At 42.0% G+C, this 25,624-nt stretch overlaps 1 protein-coding gene across 2 annotated transcripts in view; it reads right to left on the bottom strand.

The window, feature by feature from the left end:
- CAB39 (calcium binding protein 39) overlaps nt 1-25,163 on the bottom strand; it is a 41,900-nt gene extending 16,737 nt beyond the window's left edge. Inside the window, exons 1-2 of one of the 2 annotated variants that reach the window (XM_053986462.1) lie at nt 25,072-25,163; nt 3,381-3,537 (exon numbers count right to left, since the gene is read on the bottom strand). In XM_053986462.1, the coding sequence (XP_053842437.1) occupies nt 3,381-3,494 (114 nt within the window). In that variant the 5' untranslated portion in view covers nt 3,495-3,537; nt 25,072-25,163. Of the gene's footprint in view, nt 1-3,380; nt 3,538-23,396; nt 23,467-25,071 lie in introns of those variants that run through there. The other variant, XM_053986463.1, reaches the window with a different exon arrangement.
- Nucleotides 25,164-25,624: the final 461 nt, after the last annotated feature.

The raw sequence follows: 25,624 nt of genomic DNA, 5'->3' as shown, positions 1-25,624 counted from the left end.
CAGCTGTGACATCAAGGAGAGAGGCCAACCACGCCTGCAAGGGCCAGCCTGCCTGGGATAACAACAGGGCTCCAGCCAGCACCCAGCAGCCCAAAGGGAGCTGCTGGGACCAGGTCACGCCAAGGTCAGAGGGTAGTGAAGAACAACTTGACTGCACGAGTAAATATTTACCTGCACGACAGTAAATGTGTGCCACACACCAAGTGAACTGCTCACACCAAGTATGAGAAGAATGCTGGGATCAGCCCAAAAGGAGGAAGAGATGTGAATAAAGACTAACTAAAGGAGTAGATCAAGGGTAGGTCCTGCTTACAGGAAAGGAGGTTTCCTTTGCTTTCCCTTTAGCCCCCCTTTCTGAGAGAGCACAAGCAATGGAGAACAAACAGCATAAATGATGAACACATTTCAGTTATAAAGCACCTGGCATCTCATTTCCCTTCCCAAATACTGACAGACAGCAAGCCATGACCTCTGTGCTAAGCACACACTGCAGCCAGGATGCACCAGAGCTGTGGCACAGAGGGAGATGGGAGAAGTGAGCCACAGCCCAGCTCCCCCAGCCGAGCTCCCCGACGAGCACCACACGCTTAAAGGACATTTCAAATGACCTGGAGAACTACCTGGTTAATTTTTCTCCAGTCTTCACTGAGCTCAAAAGCTAGATTAACATGTAACTAGGATACACTTGAATTTCAGATTTTTGGTTATAAAACAAATTTTCCAGTATTACAGGGCAAAATGTTTCATAATTGAACAAGACATTACTATTGTTTTATATCTTTTACTTTGAAAACTATCTTCCATTTTGATTATAAAGAATGAACAGGAACCCACACTGTCCAAGATTTAAACATCTTCATTACCTCATTTGATTTTTTGTTTCCTCTCACAAAACATTAACAGTTTTAAATTTCAGCCTAAGCACTGAAAAAAAAAAAAAGAAGAATTCTGCTCAAACATAATTACACTTATAAGTTCCAGGGAAAATGATTTGTCTAATTTTCTTATAAATCTGTATTTCCAATTGTGCAAAAAAATTGTCAAAGAACATTCTCCACACAGTAGCAAACTGAGTATTATAAGAAATGAAAAGTGTGTAAGAAAAGTAGGTAGTCCCTTATCCCAAATGGATACTTTTATAACCACTCCTGAGTGTTTAGAATGCTGACCCAGCACTGAAATGACACCATTGATATGTGACAGGCTGCAAAAGCATACCCCTGGATCAAACAGCAACAGTGATAAAATTACTGAGACACACTGTAACATGTCCAATCACCAATAAAGTGAAGTCATAAAACAAGAACAACTTTTGCATCCTTCTCCCCTTCTAGTACCAGGCAGCAATTTTTATGCTTCATGTAGAGTGTGTTTTTCTATTTAGCCACAGAATCCACCCTGCCACCACCACAGAAATCTTCTCCAGAGGAGGCCAAAAAGTTACATAGTAAAAAGGATCATCATAATAAAAGGGATAATGAAAGAGAAAAAGATGCCTAAATGCTGAGATATGGGCATGAAGAAATGTTTGTTCACTTCTAATAAAGGCTACTGCTATGACCTCTGTCTTTTAACTCCAAATTCACTCCAGTCATTTCTACAGACTGGACAGGAAGAGGGCACAAATTCAGGATGTCTGCTTACAGAGCTGTGCCTCAAAGATCTGATGACTGGTCCGTAAGATACTGAAGAACTTTCTCCATCAAACCAGCAAACTACATGAGCTAAACAGTCACAACCAGAGTCACCTTCCTGGAGTCTTGGCTTGCCAAGGAAACAACTATTTCCTGATGAATCTCTTATGAGATGTGGACACTGGTGGTGCGAGTGTTGGGATTCATCAGCTCCTTTGTGAATAGCAAGGATGATGGGGAACAGCAGTACCATACCCAGGCTCATTCCCCTGGATGTCAAGATTTATCCTTTCTCACACTTACCCTAGTGAATGTGGGCTGCCTTTGTACTCCTGCAAGCACAATGTGTTACCTGCTCTAGGACACAGGCTTAGCATATTACTTCTTGTCAAAGCAACAGCCTCACAGAAATGAGGTGTTTCAAAAAGATGGAGGTGTGGGACTAAAGGCCAGCAAGAAGAAATGGTAATACCAACCTTCAGCTACAGCATCAGGAACACAGGCATGTGCTACAGGACACAGCTTCACACCATGGGATGAGCTGGTCTGTTCCCCATTAGGGATCGCAGCAAAAAGAGGACACAAAAGAGCACAGATTTTAAGACCAGGCCACATTTCCAGGAACTAATAATGAGGCCAAGATAAAGGAGGCAGTGCCTCATCAGAGACTCTTCAGAACGCACCTACCCCTCCTCTCTGACAGAAGGCTCTTTTAGAGATAGAAGAAAAGCAGCGGCAAATAAAAATCCTTCCAGCCTTCACACAAGCCTGCAGAACAGAATGTAACATTTTTCTCTCCAGTAGGAGAGGAAAAGCATCAGAGGAAACTACTGTGGTACACTGAAAGACACCTGGAACGTACCACAAACGGTACGTGGCAAACGGGTAGAAGATGCTAATTACTATAGAATATCAGAACTAAGACGGCAATTTAATTAAGACCCTTAGAAGTAGTAGCGCCAAATCTAGGTGAAACTGAATGTAGAAGAGTTGGCCACACTCTGCTTAAAAACATAGGTGAGCATGAAAAGATTGTGACTAAATCCGACATGGGACTCTGTGGATGCCAAGAATGGTGTGTAATAGTTCAATAATGCTGGGAGAAGCTCCAAGGAGGGTGCTCCTCTAAACCTCTGCCACACAATTCACTCGGTGGGATGCAGCTGCATGCAGGCTGAACTTTGAGGTCAGTTCCTGTCAAGCTGTAAAATCCAGAGCGCCAGTTGAGAAGTAAATGACTGGGACAGGTACACAGCCTGAAGTAAGAAATCCACGTAAAGGAAACTGCGCTAGCACAGGAAATTCTCACATCTTACTGCGGGCTGAAGAAGAGGCAGGAAAGCCAATACATATTCTCTATCCATTAAATCACAAAGTTCTTCAGCTTCAGTAATAGACACTCTGCTCTGTAAAGATTTGCATGGACAAGCAGAGACAGAACTACTTGTGCAGTAGTGAAGGCGCTGTGGTGGTCACAAGCACCAGAACACTGTACGGCTGCGAGCTGCTTATTAAAACAATGCAATGTCCTACAGTGCCAAATCGTCTTAAATATCATTATCAGCTGCCAGTGGCGTAAGCCAACCAACCAACAGGACACACACCTGTTCAAAGGTACATAAATTACCCTTTACCAGAGTATAAACCACCAAAATAATTCCTAACTGTTTCAGTTTCAACAGCTGTAAATGCCCCCTTTCCCCCACTTTCAAATACAGTTTAGCAACTGGAACATCACAACTGTACCTTTTCTGCCTTTTTGTCAGAGATGTCTTGTTTTTCTAGAACTGCCATGCTCTCCTTCAGGTTTTTCACTATGTCTGCAGGAGACTTGTGCGACTTGCCAAAGGGGAATGGCATGATTGCAAACCACAAGGTCTTCCTTCTGTGGCTCCTGCTTTACCTGGAAAAGGAGGAGAAAGAAAGTACATCAAAAATAGACACTTGAGCTCTGTGTAACAACACACACAAAGATCAAGAGAGAATAGCAAAGGTATAAAATGCATGGAATAAATGATCCTTGACAGGTGAACTAGAGCTTGCCACAACAAACTTCAATTCTTGTATTTCCATTTCTTTTAAAATACAAGATACACAATCAAAGAACTCATATTAAAATCATCATCTTATGCTTCAGGAACATAAAGAGTACGTTAATTATATCCAAAGCCACATACTGCACACATGCCCCATATGGGCAGGACATACAAGGATCAATTATTCCAATTAATGCTGTCAAGCCAAATGCCTTCTCACACGACATGTTTGACACACAGCTCCCCGTGTCTCAGGGCCCTGCTATGACTGCCCAGGCACATGCTTTTACCCAGATTCACTCCATAATGAATTTGCAAATGCAAAGCAGACCCCAAAGTCTGCACCTTAGTGCAGGACCCACAAACACGAAGCAGGCGAGGCTACAGACAGCAGCCTGTTCCTGTCAACACACCTGGCATGTCCTGACATTCTCAGATCTGTAACAATACTGAAATACAGTCTCACCCTCACACATTTTATGGGAAATAAAATTTGACACCTAGCAGGGATACATACAGCACTTGAAAACATTAAAACTAACACCTGATGTGTATCTTTCTCAAAAGCATAAAATATGTCTTACAAGAGGAAGTTTCCTTCCCTGAAAATTTCTGGCTCTTGAATCTAAATACATTTATTCTTCTATATATTTACACGAATTTACTTTTACACACACACACACATATATGTATATATATATTCTCTTCTGTGTACAAAATAGAAAAGTACTACTGGAATAAAAATGAGCGTACTGAAGCCTCTGTTACTAAACACATACACCTACATGTAAACAATAATAAAACCTACTTACAAGTGAACTACATGAAGTATACCTCTACAACTCTAATCTAGACAGAAGAGAACAGGAAATCGTCCATTAAAAATGCTGACAGTGCTTCTTCTGCTAGACACAAAAAAAGACAGCTGAAGCTGGCAGAGCAGAGCCTACACTGTCATTCCAAAGAAGGGGTATTACCCTGAAAGTTGAATTTCTATGTCCCTGCAGTGCCTGCGTAGTGAGTAACAAGTCAACTCTAACCAGTACATGTTAAAGTTTCTTATCTGACACAATGCACTTTGCTCCTTGATTAAAATACCAGCTCATCCACCAGGAACTCCAAAACCTTACTCCTGATCTTCCTCAACAGTTTTGATCAGGGATGAAAAATCCCAATGTAATGCTATTTTTGAGTTATTTTTATTTTTCAAACAAATAAGTTTGGCTGGCCCAAGGGCAACAATTTAAAGGGTAAGAACAGAAGAACTTGGATCTTTAGCCAAATAAATTTCCATAAATAGAGATTTCAGGTAAGCAGTTACAGAGATTGTACATTCACAGTTCCATGCCTGCAACTGATTTAAATCATAAGGTAGGTGGTTTTTAATTAGATTGCTTCCAGATAGAAGTATCAGCAGGAAGATTGAAACAAGACCTTCCACCAGCCATTTCCATTCTTTAACAGATCACAAGGACTTTCTGTTGCATTTACTTTGTAGTATGTGTCATTATAGTAATCTCTCATTCACAATCTGCATAAAGAAGGGGCTGTAACACTGAAAATACAAAAGCAGGAGATAAAAAGAGATCAAAAAGTGCCCACGGGTCATTCTTTTGACGAGAGAATTTTATGCCTCAAACTTCATCACATGTCGTGGAATAGAAACCTAGAGCTAAGAAAAGCACTGCTACTGACTGTTATTTAATCAAAATAAATGGTATTTAAAACAATATTTAAGGAAAATGAAGATATTTTCACACTTTTCCTAGAAAGAGAAAGTGAAAATAAGCACCATTTCCCCACAACACAGATGACACACCTCGAGCATCACAGCAACTTTAAATGTTCTCTTTATCTCTCCCTTTGATTACTACTTCTGCCAAATTAAGATGAGCCCTGAAAACAAATCTGGATTCTTTCATGTTTGCGTATCATCACTGATAACAGCAGTATTTAACAACTACTCTGCCTATTCATTCTGGAAGATGGCTATACCATATAACAGAGGACTGGCTTGAGAAATTGACAGTCTTAACTCCTTGGATTCTGCATTAAAACAGAAGCAAATCCACTAGGAATCAAAACAGCCGAGAGAACAAAAACACATGGAACCACAAAATCTGGTATGACAACAATATACACATAAAATAAATCAAACCAAAGAAAACAGCTCTGCACACTCCATTTCTGGATCAGAACTATGCTACTCCTAAAGTCTAAAACACTACAAGGATAATACAAAACCTATTGAAATATAGGATATTGATAAACAACTGACCTCATATGTGCCAAAGGTCTAGGTTAGCAAAACTTTATTTGCCTCTAGACAGTGCCCAATTTTTTCTTTAAATTAACAATAGTCTATAGCTTTGATTTATTCCTGAAACCTTCCAGGTTCTGTGTAAATCAGATACACTTACATGCATACACAAGTCATACACAAGCTTCACTCTATATACTGGCATATCTAGTAGAAAATAATCAATTAATAACAGCTCGCTAGCATACATTCATATTAAATATTTTCTCCCACTCCAGGTAAGTTCCTGTATGAACCTCTCAGAAGCAATTTAGAAAAATCAGGAACAACTGTCAGCACCACTAAGAAGGAAAATCTACATCCTTGATTACTGAAGATAACATTTTGCTTCAAGGTATTGCTTTTATTATATAAAATGGAGTAAACACACTGTTTATGCCATTTCAGTTTTATTACTGGAAGGAATGCAATGGCACTGCTGGGAACATCATCTGGGGCCGCAAGACTGAAGATCCCACAAACCCCGAAGCAAAATTCTGTTAAGTGAAAAACCTGTGCCACATCCTGCCAAAAAAAAAAAAAAAAAAAAAAAAAAAAAAAGGCAAGCAGGAGCAGTGCTTTGTCTCAAAGCTGTACTTCATGCTGGAGAACATAGACAGGCTGTTCCTTTTTCAGCCCAGCAAAACTACCCCCAGCAGCACTCTGGGCACAATAGACAATGACAACATCTGTGTGGGATCGGAAAGAGCTGCCACCACCCACATCTGCAACACAAGAAAAAAAGGGAACAACATCTAATGACATTTTCTGCAAATAAGAATAGGCCTTACATCATGTCAAATGATAACTGATTCACAATACTAGCACCTGGCTGCCTTGCAAATTCAGGATAAAACACTGACTGTGGGTAAACAAAGGATCATAGGATTCCTGAAGAGTTAAACTGCTCCAAGTACATGGCCAGCTCTGTGCTCTGCTGGGCTGTTTTGCTTTATCTTCCCTTCCCAGAAACTTCACGTTCATCCATTTGTTAAAAGAGACCATGCACAATATTTTACAAACTTCAGGCTTTCTCAGGCATGCATTTTGTTTCACCAGTACTCAAGCAGGCCAAAGGTAACAAAATTTAAGGTCCTCAAAGCATCAGGGTCACAGCCACAAATAGAAATCTGAAGTGATGTTATCAGTGCCATGGACCATCGAACAACAACATGGCACATGGCCAAACACCCAGAGACTGAAGTTCCACTGACACACTCGGGCACTCTGGGACATTTGGGCTGTTGTGATAACCAGAGATAGTAGCCCCACTGTTTCAGATAATATATAACTTCCAGCTCTGTCAATGCACCAGGCATCCATGCAATTTGCTTTATCTATAAGGCTTTGTAATTTTTTTGTTCACTGGATTGACCACACAATCAGTAATGTCCAATTTAAATCTAATGCATTCCATATATAAGATTTTAAAGTGTCTGCTGAGTAAAAAAAACCCAGCATTTTTCTGTGAGGACAACCCTCCTGCAGAAAAAAAAAGCCACAGGATCAAATACAGAAGCGTGATGAACTGACTCCTTTCCTTTCATTAATTTAAATTCTCTAAAGAATAGATACAGTAGCCTGGAATATGGTCTGTCATGTAGCTGAGCTTTTTTTATTTGAAGGGTCAGAAAATATGCTACCTCTATAACAGAAGTGTGTGCCACCATTTAAACCCTGATTACTTACTATAAGAAGTGCTTTTTTCTGTTGTAGGAAGTAAGTTTTTGTTACTGTGAGATGCCTGCATTACTATTTTCAGAACAATATAGGTACAAGAAATGGTACAATTACACTCCTGACTGCACTAAGATGTGCAGAGTTACTCCACAGACAAATGAATCTGTGGCACCAAAGTCTCACCAGCACAGACTTCTAAAGGGAAGAAGGGAAAGGGATTAAATTAACTGGAAAGCCATACCAGCACCAAAAGCAAGGACACAAACTCAAGCCTTTTTACTTTAGACATACCATGAATTTACCACAACATAAAATTAAAACTTTTTTTCTCTGCACAGAAGTATAATCCATAAATAAAGCATTATTTAAGTATCCAGACATATTCCAGCTCCAGAGAGCAAACCACCACCTATCCCCATGCAAAATGCTACTTAACTAATGTACAAAAGCCCTACATTTCCAATTTTGTGAAACAAACAGGTGCAATAAACTCAATCCTTACTCTATTATGGCCCTCACCATTTAATTGCACTACATTAAGTCCTCAGCTGTATCCTTCTACCTTGTTTATACACACCAAGAGTTTAAGGTGACTGCTTTTGCAAGCTCCTAATGAGGAAAAGAAGAGGAAAAACCCCTTCAACTATTTCCTGGCTGCAACTGCACATGTTAAAAAAGTCCAAGCCTAGTGAGAGAGCCCATGTAACATCCAGTTAATGTGCACATGAGAAGAAAACTGCTGCAGATCAAACAAAATCAACATAATTTTAGTAAGGCCAAATAATTACCAGTAAAGTTCCCCAGGGCAGAAGAGCCAAAGCCAGAGCTGGCCCCTGCTGATGGGGAGGTCCCATTCCCCCTCTGCTCCACCTTCCCCATTTTATGCTGACCCATCCATGAGCTGAGCCACTCACCAAGCCACTAAAAACTAACACGTAAAAGGAAAATAAACAATGAGTAGTGTAGGGAATGTAGAAAAAAACATCCCTTTGAGCAGCAAGTAGTTGTCAACCAGCTCCCTCAGCTCCCGATCTCTCCAGAAGAGAGAAGAGCACTTTGTGGTGAGGCTGGAGCCAAATCAACAGCAGGGCTGAGGGGCAAGGTCACTTTCCATCAGTTATTTTGAGAAGCCTGATATTTGTCCCAGTGCCCAGCATGCTGACTGAACCGACCAAAATGGCAGAAGACAAAGCCAACAAAAATGTGAGACATAAATAAAAATTCTGAAAGGTTTTTAAGGCAAACCAGTACAAGGCACCCTGAGCTGTGAGCCACACTCAGCCTGCGGAAGGGAGGAGGAGAGGGCTGAGGCAGTCAGGAGGGAAGGGCACAGCAGCTTCCCCTCCTCCTCCAGGTAGAGGGAAGCTGCTATCTTCTATCCTGAAATCCTATCATGTGTTGATTACCTTCCACAGTGCTAAAAACACATAGGAGAATGGCTTAAGCAAATACACTTAAATAAACTAATGAGTCTACAAAGGCAAAATACCTAGTTTGACAATAAACAGTTGGGGCTGTGCTGCATGTGGATTTTTAATTGACAATTTATCAGCCTATTACAGACACAACATGTTGCATCTTGCTAAAAAGGGACATGTTGTTATTAAAAAAATATAATGCAGCAAGCTTATGTTTGTCTTGACAGACCTGATTTCCCTCAGAACTCACTGCTGCATGCTTCTTGATTAAAAGGGATCATTAAGCTGGTATAGAAAACAGTAACATAAATCAGTTTTCTTGAGGTGTAACGGCTACAAGGGGCTGTTAGCTCAGCTAGAATTCACCACTGTGAAGTCTGGTTGGAATGATAAAACCAGGAACAGATCAAGAAATTATGCATTTTTAAAAGCACTGTCTCACTGTCATACATGCACAGCATCCCAAAGGAAGACTGACAGCCATGCCTTTGATCCAAGAACCATTTTTTATGCAAGCTACCATGCTCGTTGGGAAAAAAAAATATGAGTACTTCAAAGCCGGAAGCGACACCTTATTAGCTATTCAAGCCTCTTGTACAAGATTATGAAATGTTACCAGCTATCAGAGTATTTAGGCAGCTGAAGTTCCTGCCTGTACTTTCTGTGAGTGTGCTTTGTCCCAGACATGTGCAGCAGCACGGCAGGACAGCAGCCAGGTGCCACTGGGAAGCATCTGGAATATTGCTGCCAGCTCATCACTGCAAATTCCTGCCTACAGCACAAATTCCTGAAAGGCCTTTCTACTTCTGGCTGCGTAAGTGCAGTGACCCAGGGCAGCATCCATCATTTCTTCAGACTCACATTCCTCATTAAAACATTCTTGCACATTTTTCATGTGCTGTGTTCTACTACATCTTTCAGTATCCTCATTCTGGATATATATATGGTTTCCCACTAGATTAGAAGATTTTCTAGAGCTTCAATATTGTACCAAAGCAGTTCTTTTCTTTTCTTTTGGATATGTTAAACAAACTGAAACACAACAGCCTCTCCTCCAAAATATGTGTCTAAGTAGCAGAGTTTATTAACACAAGCTCACCTGAAAAACTTTCCTATCACAAAGGAAATGAGACTGATAAAGAGCAGGAGCCACACCACAGTGTAGTTCAGGGCTCCAACATGAATTGTTCACTGTAGCCATGGCTTTCCATGGCAGAGCATGGCTCTGCTTGTAGATGGCAATTACTGGCAAAATTTTACAGTATAGGCAATTTTGCTATCCTCTAAATACTTCCACATACTTTTTCAGTATTTCTTTCAACATAACTTTAAAATGTTGATAAAAGAATTACACCAATGAGCTTTGGATCTGTTGTGATAATTTTGTGAGGAATTTAATTCATACATACAAGTTTTCTTGAAGGACAGGCATGTTCATCTCATACTTGGCATGTCCCACCCAGCACAGAACACTAGCATCTTTCTTAAAATTCATTACTAACTTATTCCATCAAGTCTGCAGCACACAAAAGCTTTAATGTGATTCAAAAGCAGTTTCACAACTCTGCATCACAGAATTATTTGTAGTGTGACCCACTTAAAGATGAAAACGGAAAAAAATCCCCTCTTTAAAAACAGCAACTTAATTCAGGGAAAAATGAAAATCATGAAGAAAAAAACTCCCTCCTGGTAACAGAGAGAACAGTGAAGTGAACAAAAAAATTAATTTAATGGATTCAGAAAAAAAAGGGTAATATTGGAAAATAAATTTCTAGATAAACATGAAATTAATAATGTGACATAGCTTCTTACTTTCTGAATATTTCCAAACAATTAAAAAACTCTGGCAGTTCATAGCCCTGCTTGTTTCTTTAGCACCAAATGCCATCTGATTCCTTTCATTAAGCAGGCTTCTCTCTTGCCATTCAATTAATTTTCTGATCCTTCTGCCTCTTCAAGAGCCTCCTTCTCCAGCAGACACCTGCACCACGCTGGAAAAAGAAAAGGGCAGCCACTGCCATTGGGCTCCACCAGCTCACTGCAGCCCCCTAAAACCACATTATACTCTGTGACTTGGACATTGTTATAGAAATTGCAGTTTAACACAGCTACAGCAACATTAAGTAGAAACTGATTTTAAATAGTACTGCTGCTTTTAAGGGATTTCAGAGACCCAGCATAAGCAGAAAAGCTTGTTAATACTAAAGCTTAGAATGTGAGATCCCAGCCTGTCTCCATGTTGAAGGAAATCTTATGACTCAGCTTCTTTCCCTGGTGTGCTGTTTGGAGTTACCCCACCCATCCATTTCCCCACAAACCTGACTGCTGTATTGCAATATGGTATACAGACAGGCATGTGAATGCCTCACCCATTCCTTGGGAAGTATATTTAAAAATTAATAAAAACAATAATAATTCTACCATCACAAAAAGCAATTACTGTCTCTAGCACACTGTGCACAAAAAACCAAAGAACTTACCTGAAGCTTCAAAAGTTGTCAGACAATATGCCCATGTCTGCCCAGGCAGAAGCTGAAACAATTTTCTCTGGATACCTGACTGGTATCCAGTCAATCCTCTGTTGGCTCAGTTGCCCGTACTGCATCATTACAAACCCCAGAATATTTGTTCCATGACAAAAAATGCTGCACTTCTGTACGCACCATTCTACCCACCCTTGGAAGCAAAAATGCAAAGCAAGAATCTCCTTTGTAACTATTTCTAGTCTTTTGCATATATTATTCCCATTCCTTTCCAGAGGTTCTCTTTGTACCAGATTTTCTGATATACATCTAATGGTCAATTTTGGGAGTGAAGTAATGGCAAAAGGGGAGGCAGAAGGACACTGCAGCTTCATTTCTGATTTATTTCTCAGTGTGAAATATGGCCTAGAGTTCACACGTTCCAGTAACTCAAATCAGCTGAGTGTGCAAAACCCCCCAGGTGAAGGACTGGAAACCAGCACAGCACACAACATCAGCACCAACCACAACATCAGCACCGAGCCCGAACCAGAAACCTGGTGCAACAGACAGGGGGAAAACATCACTTTAACATGAGTTGGCCACATAAGGAAGGAGGGTGAGAATCCCAAGTGCCAGCACAAGGGAAGTGCACGTTCACTTTCAGTGTTTTGTTTCGAATACAAGTTGGGAACAATTAAACTGCAAGAACTGGTCTGGGGCTGCTCCAGCCACAATCCTCTAAGGCACAATTTTCTTTAGAGGATATTCTCTCAAACAAAAACCTACACTCAGTGAAGCCATTCTCTAGCAGCACAAATTCACAGAATTCACAGAATGACCAGCTTGGAAGAGATCTTCAAGATCATCGAGTCCAACCCAGCCGCAACACCTCAACTGAACCCTGGCACCCAGTGCCACAGGTGCCAGTGCCACATCCAGGCTTTGTTAAACACGTGCAGGGATGGTGACTCCACCACCTCCCTGGGCAGACAATTCCAGTACTTTATCACTATTTCAGTAAAAACGTATTCCTAATATCCAACCTATATTTCCCCTGACACAGCTTGAGACTGTGTTTTCTCGTTCTGTCAGTCGCTGCTTGGAGAAAGAGACCAAACCCCACCTGACTACAACCACCTCTCAGGAAGTAACAAAGCTAGGGGAAAAAAAATCATAATTAATAAAGTATTTACTGAAATACAATTTCAATAAGAAGTGTATCACTTTTAAAATTACCTTTAAAGAAATTCAACAATATTTTTCCCATGGTTTCTTTGCTTTCTTTGGAGACCATATTCTGTGGCCTGCTAGTAACTTCTAACGCTCAACCCAGGTTTATTAAAATTTAACACAACATAACTCTTCATCTAATTTACCTTAAGATCAACACATTTTTAGCAAACATAACCTACAAAATAAGATCACTTAAACAACAACAATATTAAAGCACTAACATTATGAGCAGTAAAACCAGTAAAACAGTGACCTTGACATAGCTGGGGAACATCCTAAAACCACTGATTTAGGAACTGGGAAGACACACCAAGGAGTATCCCTCCTCCCATAGTGATTACTACTGGCCCCTGCCATGGGCAGCACGGAATGAACTCATCCATCTCTGCTTCGCCACACTCTGCGTGAGAAGGCTCCCCTTCCAAAATAATCCATTTGGGAGCTCACAATAAGACTCTTTATGTTAGACTACTGTGGAGTTCACCTCAGCTCCATAAGCTTTACAAACCAGCTGGGATGACAGGCAATCAAGCATAGCTTAACTACTTGGGCTCACTTTTGTGCATCAGCTGGGCAGAAGCAGGGCTGAAACTGAAACCCAACAAGCACAGGAAGCTGTACTGCAAAGAGCTGGTCACAGTCCACAGGGGTGGCTGCAACCTCAGCTGACTCCTCCATTCTGCCACTGTCACCTCAACTCGAGGTCTCACTAGTGTGACACAAAGATTAAAATGTAAATCACTGGGAGATCAATTCTCTTGAATCTGAGCTGATTCTCGCCACACAAAACCAAGACAATTTGGTGCACGATCCAATGATCCATATATCCTCTACAAAAGGGAGTTCCTGTCAAATAACCTATGGGAGTTATGTACTGACTCACAGAGAAAGCAGGAGAGGGCAATCAATAAATGACTGAGAATCATGACACCACCATTACTCGTAATCTTTTCCCTCTAGTTCATTGCATCCTCATTCAGTAAAGGAAAGAGTTGTTCAGGGCTTTTTCCCTTGAATTATCTCTTACCTAGTACTAGGAGCTGAAGCACAGGCAATATCCGTGCTGATCCACACGTCATTATCCACCTGACAAATCTGCTTTCTGTCTCGCTGGTTTTTTTGCCATGGTCCCTGGCACTTAGAAGACAGTTCTGATGACAGTACAAAGGGTTTACTGACACAGCTCTGCTAGCAAATCCTACCAGTGCAGATACAGCTTAGATTAGTAAAAACCACAACATCTGACAATGATAACTGCAACTAGGGCTTTAGTTGCCCTAGTGCCAGGGCTTTACTGGTTAAGTATTTTTATAAAGAGTGCTCCTTCCTTCACACTGCCAGCCAGGATCAGTACAGCATCAATCAAGTGTCCAATTTTCCCAAGTTAGCTGTGTGGAGGTGCCTTTTAATACAGAACTCTCACACAGCTCATCCTCAGACAGAACTCCCTGATTCCTCATGGGTATACTGTACCAAGGACAGTGTGGCAAAAGGGAACACATCACAAAGAACAGCAAAATCAGAGGATCGTCAGGAGAAACTTTCCCCCTAATTACTCAAGAGCAAGATTTCATGGGCATCACTTGAAAGACAAAAGAAAAAAAAAATCAATGCATTACAGGCCACAACATATCTGTGATATTCAGGTGCACATCTATCTCATTGGTACCAAGACACCAAAGTGAGAAATGAACTCATGAGAGGCAGCTGGCTAAAATCCAGCCTGATATCCAGGGTTCAGGAAAGAGAGACACTTTGATAATGTATTATCCCCCACAAGGAGTGGTGTTCCCCAGGGTCACAAGTGGACTGGCACTGTTCAGAAGTGTGGGATTGAGCACCCTCAGCAAGGGCTGCTGATCACACTAGGCTGTGTGGCGCAGCCAGCACACTGCAGGGAAGGGATGCCATCCACAGGGTCTGCACAGGGTGAGATGTGGGCCCGCGCAGACCTTCTGAAGCTCAAGGAGCACAGCAACTGCAAGAGCCTGCCTGAGGGACAGGGCAATCCCGAGCACGACCACAGCCTGAGCAGAGAATGGATTGAGAGCATCCCTGCCCAGAAGGACTCGAGGGTGGTGACTGGTGGGAAGCTCAACATGACATGGCAATGTGCACTGTAGCCCAGAAAGCCACCCACATCCTGGGCTGCATCACAAGCAGAGTGGCCAGCAGGGTGAGGGAGGGGATTGTGCCCCTCTGCTCCACCCTGGTGAGACCCCACCTGCAGTGCTGCACACAGCTCTGGGCCCCGAGCATATGAGGGGCTACAGTCAGTCCAGAGGAGGCTGAAATGATCATCAGGGGGCTGGAGCACCTCTGCAATGGAGACAGGAGGATAGAGCTGGGGCTTTCAGCCTGGAGAAGAGAAGGCTCTGGGGACACCTTAAAGTACCTTCCAGTCCCCAAAGGGGCTACAAGAGAGCTGTAGAAGGGCTTCTGACAAGGGGGAATGGCTTCAAACTGAGAGCAGTCAGGATTGGATTAGATATCAGGAATTAACTCTTCCCTGTGAGGGTGGAGAGGCCTTGGCACAGGCTGCCCAGAGAAGCTGTGGATGCCCCATCCCTGGAAGTGTCCAAGGCCAGGATGGATGGGGCTCTGAGCAACCTGGTCTGGTGAAAGATGTCCCTGCCCATGGCAGAAGGGCTGGAGCTGGACAGTCTTTAAGGTGTTTTACCAAACCAAACCATTCAATGATTCTATGATAAAATTATCTCCCTTTAAAAGTAAACAACAAACCATTACTGAATAAGCGACCAGTTTTTGTGCCAAAATAATACACAAGCAAACAAAAAAAAACCTAGATCTTAAAGGATAATTCACTTTGTTCTTCCAAGAAAAGAACCAGCCATTGTAATACAGAAATTTCACATAAGTAATTTCAACATCACAATATACCTTAAGTGGCTATAGGAAAGTGTATTTTGCACAGTTCCCCTAAATCACCTCTCTTTTTTTTGCCAGTTTAAATGCTTGGTCTAAGTCTTCAAAGTCACTAATGGAATTCAGTGCCTGATATGTAAACCGCACCACATCTCAACTGCCAAGATAGGTGTGCTCCTTTGGGGCAACACAGAGCACAGAAAGATATATTTAATGGCAGAGGTGATGCATCCCAGGATTAAGAGAGCTATCCAAGTCACAAAGCTTCAGGAGAGATGAGGTGAGAGTCACAACATTTAACACCGTGCCATTGTATTTTATAGATTTTGAGGCAGAGGGAGAAGAGTTTCAGCTAACCCATTAACTCCACTTCATGTTATGAAATGCTCTGCAGCACAGGAATCAAAAAGGGGGAATTATCTAGATTGCTCCCAAAATGTGCTCAAGCTCTTGCCATGGCAACCTTATTAAGAGTCCTCCTGATGACTCACAAGACACCAGTCCAAAGATCTATGTTACAGCAGGATACTTATGCATATGCACTCTGAAAAGCCAGCCATTCCTGAAAAACCCAGGGCAAAATCCTTTTCCCTCCTGACACCACCTGAGAGTTTCAGTTACTCGAAGTTATCGTATATTAGTGAAAACAGAAGATAAACAATGTGTCAGATGTCTGTGCTGATACATACTACTTTTCATCTGTCTTCCTCTTTTTGGGGACACTTGAGTTCTCTTTCCAGGCAGACCACATCATGCTAAGCAAAACTCTGCTTCCATGAGAGTAACGAATACAAGAAAAGGACAACCTTGGAACAGACAGGTTAAAAGTCTTCATAAAAAGTTTAACATCTAAATTTATTCCAGCCAAAACTCACAAGATAGTACCTTACAGTTCCTGCTTGCTGTTGACCAAAAGTTTCTGAAAGCATGTTTACATTTAAAGAAGAAGGAGGCTGGAGGGAATCACACAGCAGAAAGACACCCTTCCAAAATAAAGTCTTCCCAACTGATTGGACTTCAAAGCAACTCGCAATAGCTGCTGTAGATAGGACTCTCCAAGGCAGAAGAGCCCTGAGGGTTCACAAATGTGACAAACCAGCACTGTTGATCTGTCCATAAAGGAGTCAGCACCTGCCCTGACACACACAGACAAACACCGATGAAAAACTGGCTGAGAGCTACCTGGCTGCAGACAGCACGTGAAAAACAAGGTTTGGAACAAGATGTGACTAATATTAAGTCAACTAACATGGTGGGAAGCACCTCTGAGGAACGGTTTCCTTAATTAATCTGCTAAGAAGAGCTGGACTGGAAAAGGGAACTATCAAATTGTTTCACAATACTAAAAGAAGAACTCCCACTTTTCCTCTAATGCAATTACTGTGCAGTGCTACCAAGACAAACTTGAACACTACAAAAGAAGTTTCCATCTCTACAAGTTTACCCAAGGAATGATCACACATCATACCTGAAATGACTGAAAAAAATCATTCTGCAGGACAGCAGTTCTTCTAAAGGGCTGACACCAAGCTTGGGTGGAACTACTTGCATTTTAGCTGATACCTATACAACTAACACTGTGCATTTTTACTTATTTCAGCTATGCCAGTAACCTGTCAGTATCCTTAGGGCTATGTGGAAAAACAAAACAAAAATCCCACAACCCTTGAAATTATTAATTGGTGTACCAGCTTAACATAATTTTATTGAATTAGGGATTACAAAAATTACTTAAATAAGAGTACAACAGTACAATATCATCACTTTCTGTATCACTAAGAGGCTTCAATGAAACAAGGTCTTAAATAAAAGGATATCAAGAAATCAAAACTCCCTCCCTGGCCCTGCTGCCCTCACTGCTTGTGATGCAGCCCATAAACTGTAATGCAACCTTTACATTCCCCAGAAATTACAAAAATAAAAGGCATGCAGTGACAATTTTGGAATCTGACCAACCATCTATTAGAAAGAGAGGTAAGTAAGGGGATTTCACAGAATTCAGATGTACTGAAATCTATTAAAATAATTCTTTGCTACTAAGTCAAATAAGATTTAAATAAACAATGTGAGAGACACTGTTAATTCATGGATTTTCAAACTATCCTTTTTAGCTCCTAAAATATAGATTTTAATTTTCCCTTCACAGTCATTTTGAAATTAGTTTAGCTTGGTTATTAATTTAGGGACTTGCTCAAAGTCTGGATTTTCTGAGTTTTGGTATAAATCTCAGAGGCACCAATCCACGACACTGGAAGTGAGAGTACCATAATGAATACAAGACAAGGTGTAGAAACTTCTGTTGTGCTTACTAACATTTCTGAATGCTTGCTAGTAATTCTGAAAGTTAAAAACAGCCTATTTTGAGAGAAAAGCTTCTGTATTTCTGGCCAACAATCATTCTCCTTGTTCACTAAAGAGCTCAAGAACAGCTACTTCTGAAACACAGATTTGACATTTCTTCCTAGATTTGATAGTGTTAAATCCTCAACCTGCATCAACATGAGGAGTGACTGACAGTGCTAAAGGGAGAGCAGAGCTACTCAGACTCCAACAACTCTGTGACCCTACCCAGTACAATTCCTAAGGGAGGCAAAGAGCCTTGCATGGTCAGCCTCAAAGCAAAATCTAAACAATCTTTGTTGGATGTTAACTATAAATCCAGCCCCAAATGGCTGTTAACATTTTTTTTACATATCAACACACACATGTAAGTTCTCAAGCAAGAAGGAAAACTCACTACACCGTTTATTTCTCTTTCTGGGAGAAAAAAAAAAATCTATATACAGGCAGGAAATAATAACTACAGTCACAAATTAAGAAGCTGGGGACTTGAAGTCTGTTTGGTTTTTCCAGGTTAAAAGAATGAAGAAAATTAGCATGCAATTCTCTCGGAGAATTTAAAACTTAAATACATTCATATGTTTGTCAGCATGCACAAATGCCCTGAAGTTTTTGTGACTTTTGGGGAAAATATTCCATAACCCTGTAATGAAGAGGCTCTTTTGGATCTAATGATGTTAAACCCGTCACCATGACACAAGTTAAGGGTAACACCAGTCAGATAGCACAGCTGTGCCAGGACTCTGCCCAAAATGCTCTGTGAATGGATGCAGCTCCTCAGAGAGAAACTGTTTACTCCAGCTCCACCCTATTACAGAGTCAGTAGAGTTGGGATATTGCTCAATGTCAATTACAGACATAAAACGGAACTATGTTAGTCAATTCTGATGAGTCAATCTACTGCTTTTCTTAGAGATTACAAATCTAAATAATCACCTCCAGAACAGCGCTTGTTTAGCCAACATATACTGTTTTCAAGAAGCTGTCTTTGCTGTCAATCATTACCTCTGTAATGCATGGAAAAAGACTATTTGCCCTGCTGACTGGAGCTTGTGTTTGCTTTCAATCATATTTTAAGACAAGCTGAACTTCTCAGGTTCATATTTGAACTCTCAAATCCAACAGCCAACACTTGATTTAAGGTTTTCCAATTCTCTTGATTATTTTAGTTTTCCTCAGTTGTACTTTCTTAAGAGAAGCCTTCACTCATTCCACTGATAAACTAGACTACAAAATGAAAATTTCCATAGGAACTTTTACTTTTTTAAAGCTGGGAAGCAGGCAACAAGGCAGAGGGCAGCAAAACCAGGTCTCTTGGACAAGACTTGGGCAGCAGAACTTGATCCCAAATCTTCCTTTCTCCTTAGGCAACACATAACCCAGGTGCCTATAACATGGTCACTGCCTGAGTGTTCGTCCTCTTCAGGAAGGCCAGATTGAGATTTGAAGGCTAACAACCAGTATCACAGCATCACTTCAGGTGCCTGATGGACCAACACCACTGTGAATGCTCTCTAACAGCACAGCTGGTCTCCAACCGCCCTTTCAGAAAATCACAAACCTCTAGGGCAGGTGCCTTGGAGTACCTAAAATACAACCACATAGCTATGTTTAGGCAACTGTATTTCACATCACAAATGGGTGTCACTGGAAAAAAGTTTAGGAAGTGTGTGTTTCTCAAGTGCTCCTCCAGACAAGGTGCACAACAGTCACACACTCAAAGAGAGGAGGAAATTCTCTGTGCTTAAGCATCATTCCCTGGAAAAAGTGGGGAGAAGCACCGTGCTGCTGAAGAACACTCTGAAATGTACTGTCCTGAGTATCTGTGAACCCCAAGGACCTGGATCCTCTTCTTTTGCAGTAAAGCAAAAAAACAAATACACTGCTACTAAAAAAGTACATTCAAAGGATGTTATGTGCACCGAGCTGAAAAAACCTGGAAACAACCACATAAGGTTTTTGTACCAAATCAATATCAGCAAAGCAAGGTTTGGGATATGTGCTAAATTTTGAGAGATTAACTTTCCTTTCTCAACATTTGTCGAATATAGTACCAAGCATATACAAAGTCTTTATCAAGAATCGTGCCTCAAGTGACCTCCTCCAAGGTTATCTCTTTAAATTCTCCTGAGAAGTTTCTCCATTACTACCAAACTCCAGTCAGAAGAAACCTGGGACTTGAATAGCAGGTGTGACAGGTTAGAAGAGCCAGGCATTCATAAATCGTGTGGGAGCGAGACTTCTCAGGCATCCCTGTGTTACACTCAGCGCATGTCTGCATCACTAAGGTCTCTTTTACAATAAAACCCTCACATTTTCTTTGCTAAAATTTTGCATCTCTGTGAACAGACTTTACTTGTGCCTATTTTTTGTCTGTACATGATATTCAATAAAGCCATAATGTTATGTGATAGTTAATTTAGTGGTTTATTTTATAAATTATTGCAATACATCAAAACAAAACAAAAAAAAATTAAATTTTCTGATATCTCTTAAAAGGAGTATCATCTACCAGAGCAGTATCTTCACATGTAACAGTCAAAAGTAAAATATAATGACCAATAACGTTTGCCTCATTTCTACAAGTGTAGCAAAACCTCCTGAAACTGCTTAGCCAGGGGAAGAGCTCAGAGCTCCACTGCAGCAGGATGCTCTGAATGGGTGTGATCAGCAAACACATCTACCACTCCAAACAGGCTGTCACTCACAACTCGGTGTCTACAGACTTTTTCTCAAAGCAAGCTCCTCAGCAGATGAGCTGAGAAGCTGCTGTGGCTCTGAATGAATATTTTGAAAAATATATCTACCCATGAGGAGCTTCCCAGGTACACTTGGCCAGAAGGTAAAGAAAAAAACGACAGAGAAAGTTGCACAGTCGAAGCAACACTGGCTGCAAAAGCCAGCTGGGGTGTCAGAGGGACCTTCTACAACTCTGTGCAGCTGCCTTTCCTCCCAAATCTATGCACTGCCATGCTTCACTCAAAAGTCAGTAAATAAAACAATGAAAGCTATTCAGAAAGGTGTTTCTTGAGATGTCAAGCTGTTTGCCTGGGCAGCTTCAGCAGCCAGAAAAAGATCACGCATTCCACATTTCTGGAAACACTTCTCCATTTTTTCATTCTGTGTTTTAACACAGATAAACTTCAAAGGAGATAAGGCATTTCACACATGAGTGACTGAACATAAGTACTGTTCTCACAGTCACATACATTCAACTCCCTGAAAAGCTGACAAATTAATTCTCTTTAATTTATAGCCAAGTTCTATCTTAGCTATTTTTAAGTCTCATGTTTCAAATCTTGCAGGGTTTGCAGTTAAAACAATTTGTTACATTCTCTTAGTCAGAAAAAACAATTTGTTATCAATAAAGACTGACTTAAAAAATACATAACAGGGCAAGGATCAAAAGCAGCACAGAGTAATTTTTCACTGATGCAGCCATTTCCCACACTTGGCAGTATACCAGAATGTTTTAAAATATCCAATGTTTTAAACATCTATGTAGTAACTCAAAAATACCTTCATCCAAAGATGTTTGTAAACTTAGAAAAACATCTTACACTAATACTACAGTTCTCTACTAATTATACCTTGCCAGTTTTTGAACCGTCTTGCTATATTTAACCTTCTGGTGAAGAATTCTCTGAGTATTTGAAGGGGAGGGAAGGATTACAGAGGAAATGGATCTTTAGAAAGGAACTTGGAATTTAACTACAAGTAGCAGAATTTCAATAAACAGAAAGATTAGCTACAACATTCAGTAATATCCCCCAGAATTTTATGCCCTTGTGCATATTGTTAATATTTGCTTCCTTTTACCGAATTTGAAGCCAACAGTCAGGAACTTTTTGTAGTGTCTTTTGATTAGATCAAGCATAGCTAGAATGCTCAGACCAAAGGAGTTAGAAATTGCAGTTGTTTATTTAAACCTAAGCCATTTACTTCCTAAATTAACACTGTCTGAAAAAAAGAGGCCACGAAGGCTGTTGAGGAACAACCACAGTTATTCCTGTAAACACACTGAATTTTGACTGCTTCGAGTTTGGATCAATCCTGAATTCAAGCCTTTATAAGGAGTATTTAAATAGGGGCAAACAAATGTGTTATTTTATCACAAGTTGCAATAAGGAAAGCACATAACTCTGCTCAGGCTAAAGAAAGCCCAAACTCACATGACACCAGTGTAAGCCTTAGGTACTCCTGATCGTGCATTTAACAGCCCAGCTCAAGTCCTTTAAAATAATTCAAGACAGCCTCATCTTCTAATTTAACCTTTGTGTTTGCACTTGGGGGGTGGGGAGGATTTCAGCATAAAGTTTCACCTTCTCACTGCAGACATGCAGCTTCCCTTTGGCTCACACCTCTGCACCTCATGGTGCCAGAAGCATGGTATCGAGAGAAAACATGGGCAGAGAGAGTTAAACATACAAAATTTCAACTGTACAATGCAGAAGTGATAATGTTTGAAAAACATTCAACTCACATTTTTGCTTTGCACATTATTTACATAAATAGCTGCAGGCTGTTATGGAACTATTAATTTTGAAGGAGCAGATGAGTCAAATCTTATTTTTGATAGGTAACTGCAAGATGCCTCCAATTAGACTAAGATAATCATACTTTAATAGCTGCTCTTGTAATTAAACCATATTACACAGTGTCACAAGTACAGAAAAGCAGGGCCAGAAGGGAATTCAAAAGGCCACCAGGCTTCTTCCTGCCCCCTGCTTCCAAGCAGCACCAGCTATTTCTGAAACTCCACAAAAAAGCATTATTTTAGCAAGTGTCTAAAGCCTCTAAAGCACATACAGAGATTATCAGCTTTCAGAAGTATTTTACACAAAAAAATAGGCTGCAAACAATTAATGTAAAAAATCCGCAAAAACTGAACAAAGAAATTATTCAGAAGGGAAGACACTGGCCAGCAATTCTCATATTCACCAAAATGCCATAAAAAACCTTAGGAAGTGCAGCACATACAGGCAACAGTCAAGTCTCATTCAACTACCAGCCATTAATTAATAAGAGCTACACGACAGAATGCAAAAAATAGACACCATTCCCTCCTGAGTAAGCCAATCAAGGAATTCCAAGAGGCGCAGTTTTAATATTATCACGCCCCACTGGGAATATACATTTGTCTGGGCTTGATAATACCCAAAGAGTATAATTATCTCTCAAAGACATACTGTCACAAAGTATTACTCAACCGCTGCTTTTATTTGTAAACACATATTTTTACAAATATAAATTCTGTTTTACGCAATGCACACAAAACACATCAAAATTTCAGAACTTTGTGTCAACATAAAGAAGAGAATGTCAGTAAACTTAAGATAAAAAAATCGATGCTATCAGCATTCAGGGAAACTCAGCAGCATGCTAGTCCATATTTACAAACTCACATTCTATGACTATCCTGCTTGGTCCCAACACCACCAGGCACGACCTCCTCCTGTCCCAAGGTGCTTCTGTCTGACCAAGGAAAGCCCCAACAACAGGTATGTTACACTAGTAATGAGATCCACATCAAATACAAATAAATTTAAGACAAGTGCATCCTAGCTGGCTGACCCAATTGTTTCTCACACCACACAAACACCATGAAGTTAACTGTGAAATACAATATTCTTACAACAGCCGGTCCACGGCAGGCAGAAACCAATCAAGGCACCATCATGCCACTTACAGATCACCTTATGTGCCAACTTCTACAGGACAACTGAAAACAACAAAAAATCAACTTACTCCTGAGCCCAGAATAGCTTATTCTACCTCACAAAATATTTTGTGGCCTTTTTCTTCTTCTGCAGTTAAAGGCATGTGCCACATCAACAGGTATTAGGTAACAGCTGTCAATTAAAGGTACACAGTGTTTTAAACAGTAAAAAGCTATTATTTAAAAGCTTTGATACCAAGGTGCAAGCTCAGGATGTTAAATTTCCTCTGACTACATGAGCTCTAGGTGTTAAAAAGGAAGACACACTTCCTGATAAACCACACTGCTAAGGATCTTGAATTAAGAGTTTCTGACAGGTAAGTTTAAAAAAAAACCCACGTGCAGACAAAACTTTACAACATTTTGATGTTAATCAAATTTAATTTCTGATCTACACTGAAACTGTTCTTCCACGCATTGTTATTTGCCTCACTGAAACTGAAGAGCCTAGGTCATGTAATTTAATCTTTGACTCATCATGCAAATTAAATCACACCATTCCCACAAGACAGCATATAGGTTTTAAATAAATCCTGGGCACCTACACGATCCCTCACCAGAAATTAAAATTTTAAAAAATTTTAAAATACCAAAACCGGATACATCCTAGTTTCAGTACCGGCGGCATTCCCCCGATTTGCAGGGAAAAAAAAACAATGATAAAACTTTTCTTATCCTACGGAGCAAAGAGATCACGCTGCGTTAGCTGTCTGTGGAGCAGTCTGCAAAGAAAACAGGCTCTGAGCAGCGCTCCCGCACAGCTACTGCTGCGGAGGCCTATCGGGGCTACCCGCAGGAACAACAATTGTAGGAAGAGGCCCCGGAGCCGGACCCCGAGAGGCCGCGTAAGGCAGTGCCGGCCCCGCACCTCCGGCTGCTCCGAGCGGCCAGGGCCGGAACAAAGAGCGGTGGTCGCCGGCAGCGCCCCCGGCCCGGCCGGCCCTGGGACGGGACAGGCGCTGCCCCTCCGCCCTCCTCGGGAGCGGCCCGAGCGCTGCGGTTCGCTCCGGGCCGAGCCGTGCGCGGCTTTGCGTTGATCGTTCCCCGGCCCGACGTTTGAGCAGCTCGGGGACCGGGGCGCTGCCGCACGGGAAGTGCAGCCCCGGCCGTGCCCTTCCCCTCGGGCTGCCCGGCTGTGCCGCACGGCACCCCCGGAGCAGCGGCTGCTATCCGCGGACCTGCCCTCTGCCCAGGCCGGCGGGACTCGGCCGGTCCTTCCCGGCGCCGAGCGGACAAACGGGCCCGGAGCGCGGCGGGCACCGGCCGGGCCGCGCTACCCGCGGCCCGCAGGGCACGGCCCGGCCCCGCGCCGGACAATGCCCACGGCTCTCGCCCCCCCGCAGCCCCGGCCGCCCCAGTACCTGTACGTCCGGCGGGCCCCGCCCGCCCGCTGGCGGCTCTCGGCTCCGGCGCTGCGGCTGCGGCAGAGGCGGCGCGGCCCCGGCTCGCCCGGCCCGTCCCCCCCGCCCCGCGCTCACGGCGTCGCACCGGCCCGGCCCTCCCGCCCGCGCTTCCGTCCGCGCCGCGGCGCCGCAGCGCCCCCTGCCGCCGCGGAGGACCGAGAGCGCTGCCGAGCCCGCCTCACGTTTTGGTCATTTCCTCGTTTTATTGTTCACGGTGCTTTTGGTCATTATTGGTGTCACAGAGCCACCAGGGTTGGAAGAGACCTTTCAGATCATCCGGTCCAACCATCCACGCACTGCCACTGCACCCCTAAGCCACTAAACCACATCACCCAGCCCCAGGTGTAGATGCCTGTTGAGCACCTCCAGGGTGGGCACTCCACCACCTCCTTGGCAACCTGTTCTGATGCCTGACCTCCTGAACAGGGAAAAATATGTTTATAATATTTAATCAGATTCTCCTGCCTCAGCTTAAAGCCATTTCCTCTGGTCCTCTCACTGCAGATGTGGC

This window comes from Vidua macroura, chromosome 10 (assembly GCF_024509145.1).
Source record: "Vidua macroura isolate BioBank_ID:100142 chromosome 10, ASM2450914v1, whole genome shotgun sequence".
Taxonomy (NCBI): Eukaryota; Metazoa; Chordata; class Aves; order Passeriformes; family Viduidae; genus Vidua; species Vidua macroura.
Note: the sequence above shows the minus strand (reverse complement) of the source record. Positions and strands in the feature narration are given on the sequence as shown.